The 25,023-nt window shown below is 43.6% G+C and overlaps 1 protein-coding gene across 1 annotated transcript; it reads left to right on the top strand.

The window, feature by feature from the left end:
• Positions 1-1,219: 1,219 nt before the first annotated feature.
• Positions 1,220-12,157, top strand: LOC121551852 (zinc finger protein 883-like). Its single transcript, XM_045221447.1, has 3 exons — positions 1,220-1,452; positions 9,064-9,247; positions 9,663-12,157. Exons 1-3 carry the CDS (start codon positions 1,441-1,443, stop codon positions 11,579-11,581), a joined length of 2,115 nt encoding a protein of 704 aa, XP_045077382.1. The 5' UTR covers positions 1,220-1,440; the 3' UTR covers positions 11,582-12,157.
• The last annotated feature ends 12,866 nt before the right edge of the window (positions 12,158-25,023 follow it).

A 25,023-nucleotide genomic window follows, 5' to 3' on the forward strand; every position in this document is an offset into this window, starting at 1 on the left:
CCCAGCGCTACTAATGTTAGGTCGTGAGTTGCGCACCCCAGCCGAACTGACGTTTGGCCACCCTCCTGATAACGACGACGGGATTTTGCCTGGCCCGAACTATGTTCGTCGACTGCAGAACCGGTTAGAAGCGGCTCACACCTTCGCAAGAGAGCAACTCGAGAACGCAGGAATGCGCCAAAAGCGCCACTATGACTCACGCGCTAGGGGGAGGCACTTTGGAGCGGGAGAACGCGTGTGGCTTCACAACCCCACGCGCAAGAAGGGGCGGTGCCCAAAGCTGGACAGTGCCTGGGTGGGGCCGTGCCTGGTGATAGAGAGAGTGGGGGAGGTGACGTACCGGGTGGAGGTTCCCCACGGGGCAGGAAGGTGGTGGTCCACCGGGACCGATTGGCGCCCTACAGAGGGAGGAAAACGGTAGGGAATGGAAGTGAGGACTCTGATGTGAGCACACGGGGACAGTCTAGCGAGGAGACTCTAATGCAAGCTGAGCCTGGGACGGGGGCTGCCTCTTCGGGGGTGCTGGAAATGACATTGGGGCAGATGAGTGTTCTGGGGGTCCACCAGTGAGAGTCAAGGGAAGGCACAAGAGACTGATGCGACCTCCGGGTCGTTTTAAGGATTTTGTTTTGTAACCCTAGGGGCTAGGGTTTAGAAAGGAGGGGGCTATGTAACGACCCTGTATTGTGTTCTGTGTTCATGGATGTGTTATCGTTCTCATGGGTACTAGCAGGGGTTAAATATGCCAGGACAGATGGAAAGGTTGGGGGGTATGATGGGTAATCCCGCGGGATTTTGGGAATGATTAAATAGGGGTTACGGTCTCATCTCTCTCTCTTCTGTTCGGGACCCTTTATTTGACATGTTCTATTTGTGTATGTTTTGAGGTTTAGCGGCGTGGGTTGTGGCCTGAACAATAGCCCATTTAGGAATAAACCTGTGTTCTGCCTGTACACCTGGGGCCCGTCTCTCTTTTACTTTATGACCCAGCTGGGTCATTACAATATATAGCCTATATTTTGCCATTCATTTAATATATATATATGCAATACAAACAGTTTATTTTAAGCAATAAATGACTCCCTAAACCGCCTCTCCCATTTGAAGAGATGTGTTGAAGACTATGTACTGTTGGTGTCAGCACCCCTTAAACACCACAGAAGAAGCCGTAAAGCATCAACCGGAAGTTCTTTGTTACCATCCTTTATCATGTTTTCAAACCAAATACAATTCCACAGGCTTTTGTAGGATATATTCCGATATAAGATTAGTCTACATGAGACGTTTATTTGTCACAATTTAAATCGAGTTTTGACATTTAAAAAGTTGTGGTCTAGCTTTTATTCACCTGAACGCAGTGAAAAAGAAATTAATTGTAGCGTACACATTTACTGTCAATCTTTGTATTTGAAGAAACGAAGAAAGAATACAGTAGCTTCCATGATGGATCGGGTAAGTTTGGTTGGCTTTTATGAGCAGTATGCTAACTGTGGTGTATAAAATGTATAGGTCTAGTTTTCATATTTGCTCTTCCACATCCACGCGTTTGATTTGAACACTTAGACAAAATAAAATAATGGGGGTAATTTCATCCAAGTAGCCTACTAGCCTATCGCACACAGATTGATGATACAAGCAATGCACAGCCAGCAGGTAAAGTCAAAACCAGGGAGAAATAATTAGGCATAAGCTACACCAATGATGTATATAAACCCTGGATTGCTCATGCTATGTATTGGCCATTGAGAGGCTATGAAGCCACCAGTTAACTTCTTTGAGGTATTTTCCGAACACCTTCTCACTTCGTTTCTCCAGATGTCAGTTCAACCACACCGTTTTCACACTCATTGTGGCGCCCAAATAAAAAATGACATTTGAAAATACGTGATTCTTGTTGCTAGGCTACCAGTTAGTGCTTTTATATTGTGTTTGCTCGCCTTTATGCAGAGTGAATACAACAATGATAGCTAGTGTAAAATAATGATATGGAGTTAATATTTGTACAATGATTGATCATGTCCTCAGCTCAAATAAGCATCAGAAATGGTCCTTATTTAGCATATCAAGATCCTGATGTGGACCTCAGGCAAGATAATATGCATTGTATGTGCTGAGAAAATATACTATGTAGTCCTACTGTCAGTATGTGTCATCATATTGAGAAAGTAAGGTGTCTACATAGGCCTATCTCAGGATATATAATGAGTCAATATCCGGCCAAACCATGTATGATATCTGGACGAAATCCAAAAATGATTTGTGCATAAGACAAATATGTTTGTCTAATTATTGAGCCTTTGCTGAAAACTCAGAAATGCTTCAGAAATCCTCCTTATTTTCAGCATATCAAGATCCATATATCAAGATCCATATATGGACCTCAACCAAGAGAAGCTTCATGTCTTGAATGTGCTGAGGAAACACAGATTTGCAATGTACACTACCGTTCAAAAGTTTTAGAACACCTACTCATTCAAGGATTTTTCTTTATTTTTACCATTTTCTACATTGTAGAATAATCGTGAAGACATCAAAACTATGAAATAACACATGGGATCATGTAGTAACCAAAAAAGTGTTAAACAAATCAAAATACATTTTATATTTGAGATTCTTCGAAGAGCCACCCTTTGCTTTGATGACAGCTTTGCACAGTCTTAGCATTCTCTCAACCAGTTTCATGAGGTAGTCACCTGGAATGCATTTCAATTAACAGGTGTGCCTTCTTTAAAGTTAATTTGTGGAATGTCTTTCCTTTTTAATGCGTTTGGCCAATCAGTTGTGTTGTGACAAGGTGTGTGTGTGTGTGTGTGTGTGTGTGTGTGTGTGTGTGTGTGTGTGTGTGTGTGTGTGTGTGTGTGTGTGTGTGTGTGTGTGTGTGTGTGTGTGTGTGTGGGGGGTAGGGTATACAGAAGATAGCCCTATTTGGTAAAAGACCAAGTCCATATTATGGTAAGAACAGCTCAAATAAGCAAAGCGAAACGACAGTCCATCATTACTTTAACACATGAAGGTCAGTCAATCCGGACAATTTCAAGAACTTTGAACGTTTCTTTAAGTGCAGTCGCAAAAACCATCAAGCGCAATGATGAAACTGGCTCTCATGAGGACCGCCACAGGAATGGAAGACCCAGAGTAACCTCTGCTGCAGAGGATAAGTTCTTTAGAGTTACCAGCCTCAGAAATTGCAGCCCAAATAAATGCTTCACAGAGTTCAAGTAACAGACACATCTCAACATCAACATTTCAGAGGGGACTCTGTGAATCAGGCCTTCATGGTTGAATTGCTGCAAAGAAACCACTACTAAAGGACACAAATGAGAAGAAGAGACTTGCTTGGGCCTAGAAACATGAGCAATGGACATTAGACCGGTGAAAATGTTTCCTTTGGTCTGGAGTCCAAATTGGAGATTTTTGGTTCCAACCGCCGTTTCTTTGTGAGACGCGGTGTGGGTGAACGGATGATCTCCACATGTGTATTTCCCACCGTAAAGCATGGAGGAGGTGTTATGGTGTGGGGGTGCTTTGCTGGTGACACTGTCTGTGATTTATTTAGAATTCAAGGCACACTTAACCAGCATGGCTACCACAGCATTCTGCGGTGATACGCCATCCCATCTGATTTGGGCTTAGTGGGACTATCATTTGTTTTTCAACAGGACAATGACCCAACACACCTCCAGGCTGTGTAAGGGCTATTTTACCAAGAAGGAGAGTGATGGACTGCTGCATCAGATGACCTGGCCTCCACAATCCCCTTACCTCAACAAAATTGAGATGGTTTGGGATGAGTCGGACTGCAGAGTGAAGGAAAAGCAGCCAACAAGTGCTCAGCATATGTGGGAACTAGTTTTGATGTCTTCACTATTATTCTGCAATGTAGAAAATAGTAAAAATAAAGAAAAACCCTTGAATGAGTAGGTGTTCTAAAACTTTTCACTGGTAGTGTATATAGTCAGAATTTGTCAACATGAAGAGAGAAAATATGGTGTCACATATCTCAGTATATTGAATGATTCCATATTTGACCATAGGGAATGTCCATGTGTGATATTAGGAGTAATCTCAATATCATATATGTCTAAAAGACACATCTGGATTCAGAATGTGTGTTCAATTCAAATCTCCCTTCCATCATATCCAATCCATTATTAAACCAATGTTGATGAAAACTCGCAAATCAACTTGATTGGAGATACACAACACACTCTCGTCATAAGCTGTCCAGCCATTACGGAGTTCCATATACCGGATTTCTAACAGGGTCCTTAGCAATAGAGTTTTCAGTGTATTTTCTGTGCCTACCTAGCTCAAATTCTACATGTCAGATTAAAACGAGAATATACAGTCTGCTTGCTGTTGTCCTCTAATAGCTAAAATCAGTATTGAACTAACTATTGAAGTATGTTTAGAATTGACCATGGATAGTCAAAGGTAATTGTCTGCAGCATTTCAGAAGGTGAATAGCTAATTGATTGTGACGGTCTTGCATTGTAAAATATTAATCAATTCCCATTAAAAGCTAGGTAAAGGAAAATGGTTGTCATTGAATTAAAGGTTGTATACCTGAAGGTCATATAACTCAGCCATAGAAACTAAACAAAGATATCCCCATGTACAATAGAGCCACATCTTTCTTGTGCCTTTTACAGCTTGTTTCTAGCCTAAACCATTGCAGTTATGCATCCTATACATTTATACAAATCAGTGTTTGGGGGAAATGTGCCCCGTCTCCCACCCCAAGCACCACACCACTGGAATAGCGTGTACTGCAGAGTTGTTGACAAATATCCAACACATGGGCTAGTCCACAATCCATATCAGAGCTGTAAAAACAATCAAGCGGTTCAAATGGCAGAGTTGTCAGTTTGGCACTGTTTATCTAAACCGATTTGGATAAAAATGTTGAGATGACGAGTGTTTGATCCAAGATTATAAAGATTATAAATTGTATGTGCATGAGAGAACAAGGACAAGCCATGTGTTAGTAGTATCACGAGTGAGTAAAGAAGGTCAGTGTGCCAAGATAGATAGGGGGCCACTGGTGCTAATCTTAGGATTGGTGCGTGATGGAATGTCCTGGCTAGGGTGCCACACGACACCAAAGAGAGGAAATATATGGTCGTAGATGACTGACAACTCAATAATGGTTAGCAACTGTGTACGATAAAAGTAGACTGGAAGGGCGTTATATAAGCTGAGAGATGTGGTAGGGAAGTCAGTCATATGATAAGAGGCAAAGCATGTTAATCTTGTTTTATGATCCGGTACTGAAATAAATGTAAAATCGAACTTCCATCTGAGTGTCGACTGCTCTCTCTTACATCCTGCACTTCTTCATACCAGAAACTCATCATAACAGATGTCAAGCAGACAGGAGAAGGAGCATACTGGAATGTATTATGGATGTTTGAAACTGGTGAGTTTGTCCTGATGCAAGCAAGCATGCATTTGCTCACTGCAGTGGACAACATGCTGTTTACATGTGCATTTGTTTTCTCAGCTACAGTTTGAGTTGTGTCCGACAGTGAAATATGGCTAGCTCTTACCATAGCTTGGACTATAGAGCTAGCTAGTGTTGCAAAAGCCAATTGCATTGCATGCATTGTGAGGTAGCAGCGTGACAATTTCCCCAAAGTTTGGTGTTGGTTTTGAACTGATGTACATGGCTGGCTAGCTATGTTTTGTGGAAAAAGGTAGGACCGGTATTTGGAAGTGAACTAGCTATCGTTAGCTACCTTCTTTGTCGAGGTCAGCTGTTGTTGCCTGGCTCTATTTACCTAATGGATTTGTTATTTGTGTAACAAACCTTCCATTAACAAATATAGCCATCTACTTTTCTTTGCCCGTTCATTAGCTAGCTAGCGTTCAGCTGACTTGTGTTAGGTAGCTAGCTACAGAGGCTAGCTGCTGGACTTTGGACAAGCAAGCTAATGTTAGCTAATAGCAGCTGTATTGTTGCTGACCTGTTTATATAGAACTCTGAGATATGGCTGAAAATATGTTAGCATAGTCAGAAATGCTACAAAAAAGGTAGCTCATCATTGGTTGCTAATGGACGGAAATTTGCACGTGAGAGTGAGAAATTATAAAATCTGTTGCAGCTACAAACTTAGTCAATCTGACATGTTTAAATAAAAATTGAAAAGTATTCCGACCCCTTCACTTTTTCCACGATTTGTTACGTTACAGCCTTATTCTAAAATGGATAAACTAAATGTTTTGCCTCATCAATCTACACACAATACTTTGTTAAAGCACCTTTGGCAGTGATTATAGCCTTGAGTCTTCTTGGGTGTGATGCTACAAGCTTGGCACACCTGTATTTGGGGAGTTATGCAAGCACATCACCTGTGCCATTAAGGCGCAGACCTTTTGGAAGAGGCCAAATTAAAGGTTACAATAGCACTGCCAATGGCAGACTTGGTTGCTCAAAGAAAATCTGGCTTTGCATGTGGAAATGTTGTATAATGTACCTTTAACAGAAAATAACCTTCCAGTGTAAAAATCATGGAAATTTAAAAGAACTGTTTTAAGTGAGAAGTAGGCATTGGTGTGAAGCTGAAAAACAAAGGATATTCACATGAGCACCACAATCCCTACTCCACCCATGCTCTACCAAGGTTTTCCAGCATACAGATTTGACCAACTAATGTAGCAATGTTGGTCTATTGTACTTATGGCTAAGTACAATAGACCAACATAGCTACTGTAGTAGGTCAAATCTATATGAAAATATAAAAAAATATCGGTCGTCCAAGAGTGGTCTGTTCTTTCGACCAATCAATTGGTTGAAATGTCAAAACGTGTATTTTTCCATATAGATACACCCTATGTCATTGAATAAAATCAACAATATGCACTGAGCTTGTCTGATGCTTTAAGCACAGTGTTCAATTAAATAATGAAGAAACACAAAAGACTCAAGGGAGTCAGATGACTGGCGCACATTGGTAATCTCTCTCCTCCCTGCTGCAGCGAACGGGCACCACATCACATTTCATTCCTTACTTGTTTCTCCGACTGAAAGTTGTTACCAAAATCCCTCATTGGTTTAGCAAAAACATTCCCTATTCCATCAGCCTCAACCCTTGCTCTCTTTACGTGAAACAGGTATGCATTGAATGCACGTGACCAGTAGGGCCTGATCTATAGCCTATCATAATCACATCCATAAATTGGTTATAAAACTCAGAACACAGTAACACAGCAAAATGGATCCGGAGGACATGAAAAACAGAATCATGAAAAACGGGGGAATGTTTACTGGTTGCTCAGGAGGGAAAGGGGAAGTCAGATGTGTGGAAGACATTTGACTTAGTTGAGGAAACTACTGCAGATCCCGAAAAAGCAGCAAGCACGCTGCGTGAGTATTATGTGTTCCAAACAGGTGCTGTTAGATGTATAATTCTTTATCACCATTTGGAGCTGTGTAAACAACACTAAATAAATGATAAGTGTACCAGAGTCTATTCTAAAGAAAAAATATATAAAGCCTTTATTACAGCGAAGACTAAAAACAGTTAGGGAATTGTGGTTTATTTATTGCTTAGGCAAATTACTCAAAGCTCCCTTTGTTACTTTATTTTAAAACTAAAATGCTTGATTGAATTTCAAAGCATGAATGACTTGTCTGTGTGGTGAAATGAACGAATGATTGTTTGCGTGTATATTATGTGTGACAAACAGATTTAGATTATTTTACTTTCGGTTTTGTACACCAGCTTCAAACAGCTGAAAATACAATAGTTTGGTTATGGAAAATATATTTCACAGCGGTTTAGATGCTACAATTATTATCTACACTGTACTTGCTTGTTTTGTCACATAAACAGAAATTAGGCAAACTGTAAAAAATGTAGCAACCAGGAAATGGTGCATCTTTGTGAATGATGTTTTATAGTGTCACATAATGTACTATAGTGTTTTATATTGTTAAATAATATTTTATAGTGTTACATAATGTTCTATAGTGTTAGATAATGTTTTATAGTGTTAGATAATGTTTTATAGTGTTACATAATGTTTTATAGTGTTACATAATGTTTTTGTTTGTTTGTTGGTAGGCTTACATGTATTATTATTTTAGTCACCCACATGGCCCTCACGCTATCTCCACTTCTGCCTAGATACTATGTTAACGAATCCCTAATTGTCTTTCTGTGCTCCCAAAGTGTGCACTTGTTCACTGATTTGAAATGAAATAACTGGTATACAACATATGGTGGATACTCCCACTAGCCCATGACTTTTCTGTTAGTTTCGATTTTCACAAGTATGTGGTACATTTCCACAACTCAAAGCACAAAAATAGGTTTCAAAACTCTTCGGCCATTTTCAATCGATAACTTTTGAAAATATTTTCCTGTCATTTGTTAACAATACATTGAACTATCATTTCATCAAACTGCTAAAAACTGAACTACGAAGACAAAATTGTATAGTGTCTATACAGTAGGGCAAAGTTGGTCACTATGTGCTACCATTTGAAATGATGGTGTAGTGTACAATGCACTGCTGAAATACTTGGGTGGTAAATTAGTTTATTCCACTCATTATCTGAATATTGTTACACTGTAAGCTGATTTTAGATGATGATGATGCTGTTACAGTAACAAGTCACATAGAAAAGTTGATCTTGAGCAATGTTGCATGGGGCAGAAATTGCACAAAGCTACACCAATACCTTTTTACTGTAGGCTTCTGCTACATGCCACAATACCCCTATATCAGATGGTTTCTTCTATTAATGTAGTGTATAAGGATACTGAAACTATAAGACTGACATTTTTCTCAACATGCTCCAATAGTGGGATAATGAGTAGCAGTAGTTCAGGTTTTTCCTCACTGGTTATTTGAACAAATCACGTTTTCGCAGATGTAAGCATCTTTCAAAAAGTGATTTGAAAAAACGGTACATTTGTGGAAAGTAGTGAACGATTGCACACTTCAGGAGAAAGGAGATATTTTAAGGATGCACCCAATCAATCTGAGATTTAGACTAAAGTAATCAATTGTTTGGTCTAATGATATTCTATGTACAATACTTCCTGCGGTCACCAGGACAGAGCTAGCCCGTCCCCCTCCACCCTGCCGGAGTCCCCTGGTCACAACTCTCCCGGTAGCGCCTTACTGCTGGGTCTGAAGAGAGTGTCTGTGTGGCTGGTCGACTGCAGGAAAACACCAGGGCAGAGTGGAATTGTAAGAGAAGGACACGAGGAGGGTGATGGAGATGTTATTGCATCAAGTAAGAACAATGGGGTGTGTGGATTAGACTACAATCTGATTCTGCAACTTCTGTTAATTGATTTATAAACAGTAAAACACTCAGTGGACAGTTAATTTGTCGATCCAATTTTGTGAATGGAGGGAGGTGTACCTAATAAACTGGCCTGAGTGTATATTGATGATAAGGGCGGCAGGTAGTCTAGTGGTTAAGAGCGTTGGGCCACAAATTGAAAGGTTTCTGGTTTGGATCTCTGAGCCGACTAGGTGGAAAATCTGTCGATGTGCCCTTGAGCAAGTTACTTAACCCTAATTGCTCCTTTAAGTCGCTCTGGATAAAAGCGTCTGCTAAATAACACATTTATGAACATTGTTATAGTATTTGTTTATGGACCCATATTTCCAAAAACTAGTTATTCAATCTCTTTGTTTCACAGGGGACACCCCAAACCGTCGTTCTCTCAGTGGGAGGGGCTTATCATCTGGGGAGCCTCAACCACTTAATGTTGCTGACGAGACAGAGAAGAGTCTCTCCAGATCAGAACATCTCAAGAAACACCAGCAGATACGTTCAAGGAAGAAACCTCACCACTGGTCCTCTGACTGTGGGAAGAGTTTCAGAAGCCGGAGTGGAATCATTATTCAACAGCGGATTAACAACAGAGAGAAACCGTACTGCTGCTCTCAGTGTGGGAAGAGTTTCACTGCCTCTCAAACCTTAAAATTTCATCAGCGAATTCATACAGGGGAGAGGCCTTACCCCTGCCTTGATTGTGGGAAAAGCTTTGCTTTTTTGGGAGCCCTAAACATACACAAGCTAACACACACTGGAGAGAAATCTTATAGCTGTCATCTGTGTGGGAAGGGCTTTGCTCGATCAGCACATCTGACTACACACCAGCACATACACACAGGAGAGAAGCCTTATATCTGTGGTCATTGTGGGAAGAGCTTCAGCCAATCAGGGAACCTGAATTCACACCAGCGAACACACACTGGAAAGAAACCTTTTAGCTGTGATCATTGTGGGAAGATCTTTGCTGTAGCTTTTTCCCTGACTATACACCAGCGCATACACACAGGAGAGAAGCCTTATATCTGTGGTCATTGTGGGAAGAGCTTTGCTCAGTCAGGCCAGCTGACTATACACCAGCGCATACACACAGGAGAGAAGCCTTATATCTGTGGTCATTGTGGGAAGAGCTTCAGGCAATCAGGGAACCTGAATTCACACCAGCGAACACACACTGGAGAGAAACCTTTTAGCTGTGATCAGTGTGGGAAGAGCTTTGCTTGCTCAGGAGAGCTGACTATACACCTGCGAACACACACAGGAGAGAAGCCTTATATCTGTGGTCATTGTGGGAAGAGCTTCAGTCATTCAGGGAACCTGAATTCACATCAGCGAACACACACTAGAGAGAAACCTTTTAGCTGTGATCAGTGTGGAAAAAGCTTCAATCAGTCAGGCCAACTGACTATACACCTGCGAACACACACTGGAGAGAAGCCTTATAGCTGTGATCAGTGTGGAAAAAGCTTCAATCAGTCAGGCCAACTGACTATACACCTGCGAACACACACTGGAGAGAAGCCTTATAACTGTGATCAGTGTGGGAAGAGCTTTGCTTGCTCAGGAGAGCTGACCATACACCTGCGAACACACACAGGAGAGAAGCCTTATATCTGTGGTCATTGTGGGAAGAGCTTCAGTCATTCAGGGAACCTGATTTCACACAAGCGAACACACACTGGAGAGAAACCTTTTAGCTGTGATCAGTGTGGAAAAAGCTTCAAACATTCAGGCCAACTGACTATACACCTGCGAACACACACTGGAGAGAAGCCTTATAGCTGTGATCAGTGTGGGAAGAGCTTTGCTTGCTCAGGAGAGCTGACTAGACACATGCGATCACACACAGGAGAGAAGCCTTATAGCTGTGATCAGTGTGGGAAGAGCTTTTCTCGATCAGTATTCCTGAATAGACACCAGCGCATACACACAGGAGAGAAGCCTTATATCTGTGGTCAGTGTGGGAAGAGCTTCAGTCATTCAGGGAACCGGAATTCACACCAGCTAACACACACTGGAGAGAAACCTTTTAGCTGTGATCAGTGTGGGAAGAGCTTTGCTCGATCAGTAACTCTGACTAGACACAAGCGCATACACACTGGAGAGAAGCCTTATAGCTGTGATCAGTGTGGGAAGGGCTTTGCTCGATCAGGGAATCTGAATTCACACCAGCGCATACACACAGGAGAGAAGCCTTATAGCTGTGGTCAGTGTGGGAAGAGCTTCAGTCAATCAGGGAATCTGAATTCACACCAGCGAACACACACTAGAGAGAAACCTTAGATAGATATGTGTGGGAAGAGCTTTGTTCATTTAGGGCCAATGAGAAAACACCAAAAAGTAAAAATGTGCCGTATTTCATCTCCCTCCTATCGGGCACCGGTTCCAGATCCCTAAATAAAGGATCAATAGAAATCATCTAGTGAACAGTCATATCCATCTCCCATTCTTAAACAGTTGACTGATTCTGATCACCATGGTAACCTCTGGATCATAATATGCAGCTCTGATCTAGGATCAGGTCTCCCCTGTGTCTGTGTAATATCACACATTGTGATCTAAATGGATAAATGTTATCATAGAAAATGTCATAGTGAACCTGTGTGTGTTGGGGATGTTGATAATTGTATCTTCTTTCATATACTCATGATACTATTATTATTAAATGTCATTATGTAGAGTAATGTTTCAACAATAGGTGTATATTCATGTATTCAATTCATCAATAAATTCATCCATTATCTTCTAAACAAGAAGTTATCACTTTAATTTGATATTTTTATAATAATGATCTAAATTGATTAAAATGACCCTAAAACTAATCAATGATACATTGGATAATAATATCCATGAGGTCAAGGCAAGAACTATGCATACTGTGTCTTGTAACAACGGTTAATGTAATAACTTTTAGATTGGTAATGTAATAAAACCGGTAAATGTAATATCTTGTCAGGTTATATAAAATGTTAAATTGTTATAGTAATCACTTTTCCATTTAATGTAATAAGTTACATTATCAGGTGAGTAACAACTTTTTTGATGAATAACTAACATAATGACTTCAACCGATCATGTAATAACACCTAAACCAATGTTTTATGTGTTACTTCACTAATGTTAATGCACATACCACACACCACCAATTGCAAACCCACACACACACACACACACAAACCAATGCAGTTGTACTCACACACAAACACACACTCTAATCATCAAATTGTATTGCTCGCATACACATACAGTACCAGTCAAAAGTTTGGACACACCTACTCATTCCAGGGTTTTTATTTATTTTTGATCTTTTATATATTGTATAATAATAGTGAAGACATCAAAACTATGAAATAACACATGGAATCATGTAGTGACCAAAAAAGTGTTAAACAAATCAAAATATATTTTATATTTGAGGTTCTTCAAAGTAGCCACCCTTTGCCTTGATGACAGCTTTGCACACGTGGCATTCTCTCAACCAGCTTCACCTGGAATGCTTTTCCAACAGTCTTGAAGTAGTTCTGAGCACTTGTTGGCTGCTTTTCCTTCACTCTGCGGTCCAACTCATCCCAAACCATCTCAATTGGTTTGAGGTCGTGTGATTGTGGAGGCCAGGTCATCTGATGCAGCACTCCATCACTATCCTTCTTGGTCATATAGCCCTTACACACCCTGGAGGTGTGTTTTGGGTCATTGTCCTGTTGAAAACAAATTATAGTTTTGATGTCTTCACTATTATTCTACAATGTAGAAAATAGTACAAATAAAGAAAAACCTTTGAATGAGCAGGTGTGTCCAAACTTTTGATTGGTACTGTATTTAGCAGTTGTTATTGCGGGTGTAGAAATGCTTGTGCTCCTAGCTCCAACAGTGCAGTAATGTCTAACAATACACAACAATACACGCACATCTAACATGTACACACCTGTACAATCATACACACACATTGATAAAACATTTACTGAATCAATCTGTAGACCTTATAGTCAATGAGCCAGGGGGCTCACTTAGGGTGAAAATGGCCCATAGTGATTATTTTTAAAGATCTATGTCCCTAGAGTTGTAAATGTGTTCTATCATTGAAGCAATGGTAGATTTCTCTGTGTTATCACTATTTCTATCCATCCCTCCATTTTATTCAGTTTTACCCTATGACAATGTCAGCATACAGTACATCAGGTTATTGCTCATGTATACCCTTTACTCATATATCATTGGAAATATTTGATTCATAGCCATCCATCAGACACATTTTCAGAATGTTCAGATCGACAGAAATGTGATCTTTGACCTCTAGGATACATGTCAGAATTGCCTGTCATTGCTTTAAAAAGACAATTCTACATTTTAAACTTTGTTTGACAAGTGGTTCTGAAATGTCATAAAAATTACCTTTAAAAAGTGGCCAGGCCCTGACCGGACCCCCACCCACACCCCATCATGGGCTACCACCTCCACCCCGACAACCACTCCTCGGAGAGGTCACTACATGCCTCAGATGACTCTGATGTCAACGTCAGAAGACGGTAAGAGTGAAAAATATTTTCAGATGGAAACATAAAATAGACAAACATACTTTGATAATGTAATGTATTGTCAGTTGGATGAAACAGGACCAACATACACATTTGGAAAATGAGTATTTGATTTAGTCATTTATTAAAAGACTAAGGGACAAGAGGTAATATCTTGCAATCAATTACCTAGAATTAAAGGTAAGAATCTCTGGATTAACTATCTAATGTTATCTACAGTGCCTTGCAAAAGTATTCATCCCCATTGGCATTTTTCCTATTTTGTTGCATTACAACCTGTAATTTAAATGGATTTTTATTTGGATTTCATGTAATTGACATACACAAAATAGTCGAAATTGGTGAAGTGAAATGGAAAAAAATAACTTGTTAAAAAAATGTCAAAAAATAAATAACGAAAAAGTGGTGCGTGCGTATGTATTCATCCCCTTTGCTATGAAGCCCCTAAAGATCTGGTGCAACCAATTACCTTCAGAAGTCACATAATTAGTTAAATAAAGTCCACCTTTGTGCAATCTAAGTGTCACATGATCTGTCACAAGATCTCAGTATATCTACACCTGTTCTGAAAGGCCCCAGAGTCTGCAACACCACTAAGCAAGGGTCACCACCAAGCAAGCGGCACCATGAAGACCAAGGAGCGCTCCGAACAGGTCAGGGACAAAGTTGTGGAGAAGTACAGATCAGGGTTGGGTTATAAAAAAATATCAGAAACTTTGAACATCCCACGGAGCACCATTAAATCCATTATTAAAAAATGGAAAGAATATGGCACCACAACAAACCTGCCAAGAGAGGGCTGCCCACCAAAACTCAAGGACCAGGCAAGGAGGGCATTAATCAGAGAGGCAACAAAGAGACCAAAGATAACCCTGAAGCAACACTCATGTGGTTTAAGGGGAAACATTTAAATGTCTTGGAATGGCCTAGTCAAAGCCCAGACCTCTCTCCAATTGAGAATCTGTGGTATGACTTAAAGATTGCTGTACACCAGCGGAACCCATCCAACTTGAAGGAGCTGGAGCAGTTTTACCTTGAAGAATGGGCAAAAATCCCAGTGGCTAGATGTGCCAAGCTTATAGAGACATACCCCAAGAGACTTGCAGCTGTAATTGCTGCCAAAGGTGGCTCTACAGAGTATTGACTTTGGGGGGAATAGTTATGCATGCCCAAGTTTTCTGTTTTTCTGTCTTATTTCTTGTTTGTTTCACCCCATCAAATTATACAAACCTCCAAAAAATCCATTTTAATTCCAGGTTGTAAGGCAACAAAATAGGAAAAATGCCAAGGGGGCGTGAATACTTTTGGAAAATGTTGTAAATGTAGTAATGAATACATTTCTTTAAATTGACAAATCTGTGACCTGTCATGGGCAAGTTTTAAAATTACACTACCTGTTAGGAAAGGTGTCAGCTACAGATGATGTCCACGAGCTTGCAGGGATTTGTATTCTAGCATGATGTCTGCTTTCATGCTAATTAGAATTTGCAAAATTTGTGAGTAAATAGAGCGACTATGTTGATAAAAGTCACCTTGTCCGGGAGAGATTTACACGGTTATCAAAATGTCTCGCCGGGGTAAGCCTATGGGGAAAAATGAATGGTGGAAAACAAATGGAACCATTTGCCTGCTTGACCACTACGTTTTATGGGTATTATGACTCATCCACTGGGGGGGCTCTATAGAGAGAAATAGTAATGGCATCTTTTGAGAGGCACATGGTTCGTTGGACAAAGCCTATAGGGAAAATTAATGGTGTTTTTGTAAGGTGTTTGGATAAATGCCGATAATAAGGTCTGTTGTAAACACAGGTTTAGGAGATCTTATTCGTTTTGTTCTATAATCTTTATCAGCTAATGTCACTTCTTGTGAATTTTGAAGAATTTATGTAAAATAGAAAGCATATAAATCACATAAAGGCTTCATAATTCCTAAAGGTCATATTAACAGACTGCTATTATTTAATAGAACAAAACGTATAAGATCTCCTAAGCCTGTGGTAACCTTATTTTCGGCGCTTATTCCAAAACCCACATTTTCCCCCATTCATTTTGTCCCATAGGGATGGCTGAACGAGCCAAAGGTAACTCATTTCCGAGTTTTAAGACTGGCGAGCTCGTATAGCTCAACATTGACATGATTGGGGGCGGTACTTCCTGTATAAACACAAACTCCAATCCTTGACTACTTCCTATCCAACGAAACAACAAGCTATCGGCCAATGGCTTTAACATCACATGTATGTAAGATTATGGAACGTATGATTAGGGAGAGGCTAACTTACTTCCTGGAGAGCAGAGCGCTAGTATCGCCACATCAGAGTGGGTTCAGGAAGGGTACGGCAACTATGGATCCAGTGTTCTGCTTAGAAGCAGAGGTCATGAAGGCTCAGGTGAACAAGGAGACTGTTGTAGCTGTCTTTTTTGATGTGGAGAAGGCGACTGATATGATGTGGAAGGAGGGGTTGTTAATCAAGCTTGATATTATGGGGGTAGGAGGAAGAACGTACAACTGGATAAAGGATTTTCTGTTTGGAAGTCCTATCCAGGTGAAGGTGGGGAAGTATTTTATCAGGCAGCTACTTGGTGGATAATGGTACAACACAGGGGAGCGTGATTAGTCCTCTGTTGTTCTCAATCATGATCAATGATGTTTACTCTCAGGTACAGCCGGATATAGGGAGGTTGTTATTTGCAGATGATGGGGCCTTATGGAAGAGGGGAAGAAATGTGCCATACATAGTCAGGAAGGTATAGCAAGCAATTGAGGTAGAGCGGTGGGCATTAATGTGGGGATTCAGGTTCTCTGTAGAGAACTCAAACAGTGTTCTTTACCAGGAGGAAGTTGGGAGATGAGGTATGCTTGAGGTTATATGGGAGAAACTTGGAAAGGGTGGGGGCTGTCAGGTTCCTTGGGGTATACTTTGACACTAGACTGACCTGGGCAGAACACATTGAGAGAGTGGTGGGAAAGTGTAAGAAGGTGCTAAATGTGATGCGCTTTCTGACGGGGAACGAGTGGGGGACTGGGCGTTCCTCATTGAAGACCATGTATGTAGCATTGATCTGATCTGTAATAGACTATGGCAGTATAGCATATGGTTCGGCAGCCCAGACCTCACTGGAAAGGCTAGATGTCATACAGGGGCAAGGACTCAGAATATGTAGTGGGGCGTTTCGGACATCCCTAGTTGCTGCATTACAGGTGGAGATGGGGGATATGCCATTGCAGATTAGGAGACAGCAGCTGGCAATTAATTATTGGGTCAACCTACAAGGACATGGGGTGTCTCATCCTGCAAAAGGGATTTTACAGGCATGCTGGGAACATGAGCGAAGACAGAACACGAGCTTTGGGTAGGTGGGTAAAACCCAGGTGAAGGAAATGGTGACTGTATGGAAGGGAGTTTAGTCCAATGGTAGTTATTCCTGTAAATCCACCATGGCTACTCCCGCCTCCAGTAGTTGATCTAGAAGTGTTGGAGAGACTACAGAAAGATACGGAGGGTGTTGATCCATCTGATTTCTTTAAGAGACGTCTGGAAACTGTGTATCAGGATTTTGTGGCCATTTACACAGATGGTTCAAAAGATCCAAGGACAGGACATACTGGGTCAGCATTTGTAATGCAGGAATGTGGGGTGGAAGTCAGGAAACGTATTACAGATCATCTGGCTGTATATACGGCGGAGCTGATGGCCATACTGTTGGCCTTGCAGTGGGTGGAGGAAGTCACACAAGACAGAGGAGTTATTTGCTCTGATTCATGTGCAGTGTTAATGAGTCTCCTGTCCTTTAGCTCACGTAGCAGACAATACCTGCTTTATGAGGTGCTACAAACCCATGGCACGATTAAACAGATGGGTATACAGATAAGATTTACTTGGGTCCCAGCCCATGTGGAGGGGAATGAGGCAGTAGATGAACAGGCTAAACAAGCTCTTAGTAGTGGGGATGTTGATGTTGAAGTTTCAATGAGCAAGGCAGAGGCAAAAAGACTGATATATACAGTGATGGTGCAGAGATGGCAGGAGCAGTGGAATAGAGATAATAAGGGAAGGCATTTATTTCAAGTACAGAGGAAAGTCGGGGAGGACAGCAGGAAGGGACAGAAGAGAGGAGGCTATTTTTACAAGATTAAAATTAGGCAGAGGTCAACAGAGAGTGATAAGAATAACATGCCATGGTTGTCAACTGACCAGCAGGAATAGAACGGAAATCACAGTGGATAAATGTTGTGGTGGCAGCTGCAGAGAAGTACTTGGGTGTACAATATTTTACTGCAGAGTTCCAAGGGGTTTTGAACGATAATATCCTGTCCGCTCAGGCTACTGGCCTGGTGTAGGATCAGATGGCCAAAGTAGTGGAATTATAATGAGGTTTTAATGGATGTACGATTAGTTGGTTTTTCATAAAGTGTAATTAATTCATACTACAGCACAGTAGGCTGACACACAGCCCAATTCAATTCGTAGCGGCATGCACCTATAACAATTGTTTGCCGACCGCCATAATACCAAAGAAGAAGCCCACTTCCTTCAGTCTGCTCTGTTCGGTGAAGCGTAAGAAGTATACATCCACTGACCAGGGGCGGTGTGTTCATTAGGGCGATATGGGCGACGCACTGCCAAACGGGAAAAGGAAGGGATTTTTTTTCTAATCAATTATATCACGGCAACAGTAGTTATCAGTGTTCTAATCTAGACGTCTGATCTGCCACTAAATGTCCAATCAGGCTAAAGTCGTGCTTCAAATGGCCCCGCCCCTTTTGGGGCGATTTCAGTCAGGTTGAAAATCGCCCCAGAAGTCTGTCATAGCCTCTCATGTAAAATCTTTTTTTTTCAAATATCAGAGCTTTCAATACAATCTCTATGGGTTTCTGAGGGCTTGCACTTACGCGCTTTCGTCATACGTAACATAACCATGAACGTAACTAAGTAAAGAGCGGGTAGCAGCGTCAATCAATTCACGTACTACTATCAAAAGATGGCTAGCGTTCAGTGCAACTCGATTGTCTCTTTGAAAGAAGTTCACATCAAAGACCATTCAAAACGAGCTACTGGAGTGTATGCTAGCGGTCATGAGGGAACATATTGTGGAGGAGGTGAAGTCGGCGAACTTCGTAGCTATCCAAGCTGACGAGACCACGGACGTTTCTACACAGACACAGCTGGTGCTTGTGCTGAGGTACATAGATAGCAACCACAAAGTGCAGGAGCGCTTTTTGAGTTCCTTCCCATCTCGGAATCAACCTCAGTCTCAATCGCCAGTGTGCTTTTGGAGAGACTGAACGGTCTTTTTGCCGACGACGAGAAAGTCAAACTGTGGTGCACTGGCACTGTACCAGGTTCTCATGAGCTACAACCTCCAGGAGACGTTCTCTGAGACTGTGACTCTGTTGAACATCCTCATAACTACTCCCATGACAACAGCTGAAGCTGAGAGATGTTTCTCAACTTTGACACGAGTTAAGACATTCCTGCAAAATTCAATGGGCCAGGAACGTCTGAATGCACTGGCCATGCTTTCCATGGAGAGGGAACTAGTCCTCAGCATGCCTGATTTCAATGAGAAAGTCATTGACCACTTTGCTGCATTGAAAGAGAGAAGAGAACAGTTTCAGTACAAGTAATGTAGCCTCTCTCTCTCTTTGTCCCTCCCTGTCTGTCTCTTTAACACACACACGCCCAAATCAGTTCACAGTTGATGTTGTTTAAAATAGTTATTTTTCATTTTAAAAAAAGTTTAAAAAAATAAAATAATCTGTTCATGTTCATTTTTACAAATCTATACAATTGGCCAGAATATGGTTGTTCATATTTACAAATCTATACAATTGGCCAGAATATGGTTGTTCATTTTTACAAAGCCATACAGATAGCTGTGTTTACCTTTTCTAGAAATTATTTTCAAATTCTGTTTTCAGGCAAAATGTCTATCACTGTTCATTTTCACAAATCTATACAAGAGGGCAGAATATGGAAGTCTATAAAAATGTCTTATTACCAATAACTTGCATCAATGTTTTCAGTAGCCTCTATCAAAAGCTCCTGCTTGCTTGTTGTGAATTATGCTCAGGTGCACATATTTCCAATTCAACCATGAGGCAAAAAATGTGGTAAAAGCTCTTGTTGATCCTGCAATCTGAACAAATACCAAGATGCTGTATTTTCAGCTGATATTTCATTTGTTTATGGAAATGCATATTGTTTATGCAGTGTTGAGGAATGTGAAAGAACACCCTTGATTATTTTTACTGTGATAACTTATTTTTGTAAGCCAACACTTTTGAGATCAGTCAATAAATGCTTCTGGCATTGACTTATATGCTGCCCCTGTCTTCATGTTGTTGCTGGACATATCTTTTTTTAAATGTGTGTAGGTCACCTAAATCATCAGAAAAATTGCCCCCCCTGAGAATTTTTTCAGGAGCCGCCACTGCCACTGACTACTGCGGAGGTTGTATTGCTGTAAATGCTTCATGGCCACTGCAGACGTCGGATTGAACATACACCAGGTTTTACTGCTTCGCAGCACAGATAGCGCTGCTGTAATCAGTCTGGTTGTCACGAGTTGCTAAGCCAGAACCCAGAAGCAGACCAGGACAAGGTAAGTTGAAACGAAGGTGAGTGTTTATTTACAAATTCAAGAGTGATGCTGAATAATCCAGGGAACAGAGCGGGCGGCGTTGATTAGTTGTTGGGGGTGCAGTGGTTGATCCCATCCTGGGTCGGCAGCCGCCGACCACCAGGCAGAGGTTGGATGAAGGTTCCGGACGGGTGACTGCAGATGGAACAAAACGGGGGTAAGTAAGCAACAAACCAACAAGGTGCAAAAACAACAAAACTAACGCTAGGCTCTAAGACTGATACTCTGGTAAACCTACTGTTCATGGCTAACGATCCGGCAGGGAATGGATGTTAGGCCAGAGCCTAAGAAGGGTGATGATCAGGACCAGGTGTGCAGATTGCTGATGGGATGCAGGTGCGGAAATCAAGAGAGCTCCCGGAGCGTTCCCGAACCCTCTGGAAACTGGAGATCACGAACAGAAAAACTAGTCCACAGACAGGACCCGACTCAGACTGCCGGGATCGTTACAGTACCCCCCCTCCGACAGACGCCACCGGGCGGACTCCCCGGAGCGCCAGGATGGAGGCGGTAGAAGTCACGGATGAGGTCAGCATCTAGGATCTGTCGCCGCGGAATCCAACTCCTCTCTTCAGGACCATACCCCTCCCAGTCCACGAGATACTGGAAACCCCGGCCCCGCCGTCTGGAATCCATGATGCGTCGCACCGTGTAGGCAGGACCACCTCCGATCATCCGAGGAGGAGGAGGAGGAGGCGGAGGAGGCAACAGAGGACTGAGGAAAACAGGCTTGAGGCAGGAGACATGAAAGGTGGGATGGACTCTGAGCGTCCTCGGTAGTTTGAGTCGAACTGCCACTGGATTGATCACCTTCTCCACCACAAACGGACCAATGAACTTCGGTAACAACTTCCTAGACTCAGTCCGTAACGGAAGATCCCGTGTGGCCAACCAGACCCTATCTCCGATGGTATAGGTGGGAGCGGGGATCCGGCGACGTTCGCCTGGAGCTGATACCGGTCCGAAACTCTAAGGAGTGCCTTTCTGGCCCGATGCCAGGTCCGGTGGCAACGCGAATATGGGCCTGAACAGAAGGCACTGAGAGCTCCTTCTCCTGAGAAGGGAACAGGGGAGGTTGGTAGCCATACAGGCACTGGAAGGGAGACATCCCAGTGGCAGATGTAGGGAGAGTATTGTGGGCATACTCAACCCAAGGCAACTGAGAGACCCAGGAGGTGGGGTTGGAAGAGACCAGGCAGCGTAGCGTGGATTCCATCTTCTGGTTGGCTCTCTCCGCCTGACCATTGGATTGGGGGTGAAAACCAGATGTGAGACTGACTGTAGCTCCAATGGCCAAACAGAAGGACTTCCAGACAGCAGAGGTAAACTGAGGGCCACGGTCGGAAACGATATCACTGGGCAAACCGTGGACCCTGAAAACCTCCCTAACCAGGATCTCGGACGTCTCCGAGGCAGAGGGAAGCTTGGCAATTGGCACAAAGTGGGCGAACTTGCTGAATCTGTCCACGATAGTCAGAACGACCGTGTTCCCCTCAGAAGCGGGCAACCCAGTGACGAAGTCCAGGGCCAGATGCGACCATGGTCGCCGGGGAATAGGAAGGGGGTGAAGTAGTCCAGAGCTGGGCCGATTGGTACTCTTATTCTGCGCACACACTGGACAGGCAGCAACAAAACCCCGAGTATCCTCGGCCATGGCAGGCCACCAAAAACGTCTGCGAAGAAACGCCATTGTCCGAGCCACGCCAGGGTGACAAGCCATCTTGCTGGCGTGGGACCATTTGAGGACAGCAGGACGAACCGACTCAGGCACAAACAACCGACCGGGTGGACCGTTACCGGGACCGGGCTGAGTCCGAAGGGCCGCCAGCACCTCCTCCTCAATCTTCCACATAACTGCTCCCACGACGCAGTTCCGGGGGAGAATTGTCTCGGTCTTGGACCCACTCTCCTCCGTCTTGGAGAACATCCGGGACAAGGCGTCCGCCTTGCCGTTCTTAGATCCAGGTCGGAACGTCAGGGGAAAACTTGAATCGTCCGAAAAACAACGCCCACCTGGCCTGACCGGGAGTTGAGAACGTTTAGCTCGATTGCACGTAAGCAAGATTCTTGTGGTCAGTCCAGACAATAAACGGTTGCTCCGCCCCCTCCAACCAGTGGCGCCACTCCTCCAAGGCAAGTTTCACCGCGAGAAGCTCCCGGTTACCCACATCGTAATTCCTCTCCGCAGGCGAAAGGCGGCGAGAGTAGTAGGCGCAGGGATGGAGTTTACTGTCCGTGGAGCATCGCTGCGACAGGATGGCGCCAACTCCCACATCAGACGCGTCCACTTCAACGACGAACTGACGGGCCGTGTCCGGTTGAGAGAGAATCGGTGCGTTGGTGAATCGCCTCTTCAAATCCAGAAACGCTCGATCCGCCTCCGGATTCCACTTGAAGGTCCTGATACTGGAAGTCAAGGCAGTTAACGGAGCGGCCACACGGCTGTAATCCCGGATGAATCTGCGGTAGAAATTCGCAAACCCCAAAAATCTCTGGAGCTGCAATCTCGTACCGGGCTGGGCCCATTCCAGAACCGCTCTAACCTTCTCCTGGTCCATCCTAATCTCTCCCCTGGAGATGATGTACCCGAGAAAAGGATGTCGTGTGGGCGTGAAACTCGCACTTCTCGGCCTTCACGAACAGGCGATTCTCCAACAATCGCTGCAGAACCTGCCGGACATGCTGGACGTGGTCGGGAAGGTTCCTTCGAGAAGATCAGAATGTCATCCAGGTAAACAAACACAAAGAGACCGATCATATCTCTCAGGACGTCGTTCACCATACTCTGGAATACCGCTGGAGCATTGGTCAGTCCAAACGGCATCACCTGATACTCGAAGTGACCCATCGGTGTATTGAAACCCGTCAACCACTCGTCCCCCTCTCTGATCCGGACCATGTGATACGCATTGCGTAGGTCTAGCTTGGTGAACACCGTAGCACCCTGTAAGGAGTCGAAGGCAGAACTCATCAAGGGCAGGGGATACTTGTTCTTGACCGTGATGTCATTCAACCCCCCGATAATCAATACACGGTCGAAGAGAGCCATCCTTCTTACCCACAAAGAAGAATCCTGCCCCCAGGGGTGATGACGAGGGACGAACGAGACCAGCAGCTAGGGACTCCTTGATGTAGGTCTCCAAAGCCTCACGTTCAGGTCGGGAGATACTGTATAACCTTCCCTTGGGGTAGACAGCTCCAGGGAACAGGTTGATGGCACAATCATATGGTCGGTGGGGAGGGAGTGACAGAGCCTTCTGCTTACTGAAAACTTCCCCAAATCGTGATATGTCTCGGGAACCAGGGACAAATCTGGGGTTTAGCCTCAATCACCTGACTGGGAACCGAATGGGGGCAGGCAGTCTTGAGACAGTTAGCATGACAATCAAGGCTCCAACTCGTTACCTTGCCCGTCACCCAATCGAACGTGGGATTGTGTTCCTTCAGCCAGGGGTATCCAAGGACCAGAGGAACATGGGAAGACGGCAGAATGAAGAATGAAATCATCTCAGAATGATTCCCCGACAACCGCATCTTAACCGGTTCAGTCCTCATCGTGATACGTGCCAGACTACTGCCGTCCAGAGTGGTAGCTTCAATGGCTTCCGGCAATTGCTCCTTGGAAAGCCCCAGCTGTTCCACCAACTCGGCATCTAGAAAGCTTCCATCGGCACCTGAATCGATAAAGCGTTAATCGCTAAGCTCTGATTCCTGTTCATAAGGGTAGCCGGAAACGGGGTCTGACAGAGGTATTGAGAGGTCGAAACTGGCTCGCTAAAAGTCCTCCCAACTTTAGCGAGCCGCGCAGTTTGACGACCCGACTGGAACCTGAGAAGCTGATCGGTTGGACGGAACCCATTGCTTCTCCCTCCTTCGCTCTCGGACTCGATTATCCACCCGAATAGACAAGGCTACCAAGCTGTCCAGGTCACTAGGCTCCGGATAGGAGATCAACTCATCCTTGAGCTGCTCCGACAGACCCTGGTAAAAGGCCGCTTGCAGAGCCTCCTCATTCCACCCACTCTCCACAGCCAACGTCTTGAACTCGATCACGAAGTCGGCCACGCTGCGAGTTCCTTGGCGAAGCGAAACAGGCGCCTAGCTGCGTCCCTCCCTCGGACGGAATGGTCGAAGAGCTTCCTCATCTCGGCCGTGAACCCCTGGTATGAAGCCATGCAGGGATCCTGTCGTTCCCCAAACGGCTGAAGCCCACTCCAGCGCTCGACCACGCAGCAACTCAATCACAAAGGCTATCCTAGCCTTGTCTGTGGCATAAGAGTAGGGCTGTAGATCGAACACTAATCCACACTGCATAAGGAAGGAACGGCATCTTCCCAGCTCCCCTCATATTTATCCGGCGTCGGAACCTTGGGCTCACGGAAGGACACAGCTTCAGAAGCGGCAGGCGAGATGGGTGAAACCGGTAGTGGATCCTCCACCGGACACTTGCGTTGGTTCTGGACCTCCGTCAGACCGGTAGAAAGGTTCCGAACTGACAACGCGATCTCCTGTAGTACCGTGCTATGATGGCCCAACATCTTCT

This window comes from Coregonus clupeaformis, chromosome 7 (genome assembly GCF_020615455.1).
Source record: "Coregonus clupeaformis isolate EN_2021a chromosome 7, ASM2061545v1, whole genome shotgun sequence".
In the NCBI taxonomy this organism is placed as follows: domain Eukaryota; kingdom Metazoa; phylum Chordata; class Actinopteri; order Salmoniformes; family Salmonidae; genus Coregonus; species Coregonus clupeaformis.

Bases quoted from the DNA above. Each gene is read 5' to 3' on its own strand.
- LOC121551852 (XM_045221447.1), top strand. The intron at 9,248-9,662 runs GTAAGAACAATG...TTTGTTTCACAG, and splicing joins TGGAGATGTTATTGCATCAA to GGGACACCCCAAACCGTCGT.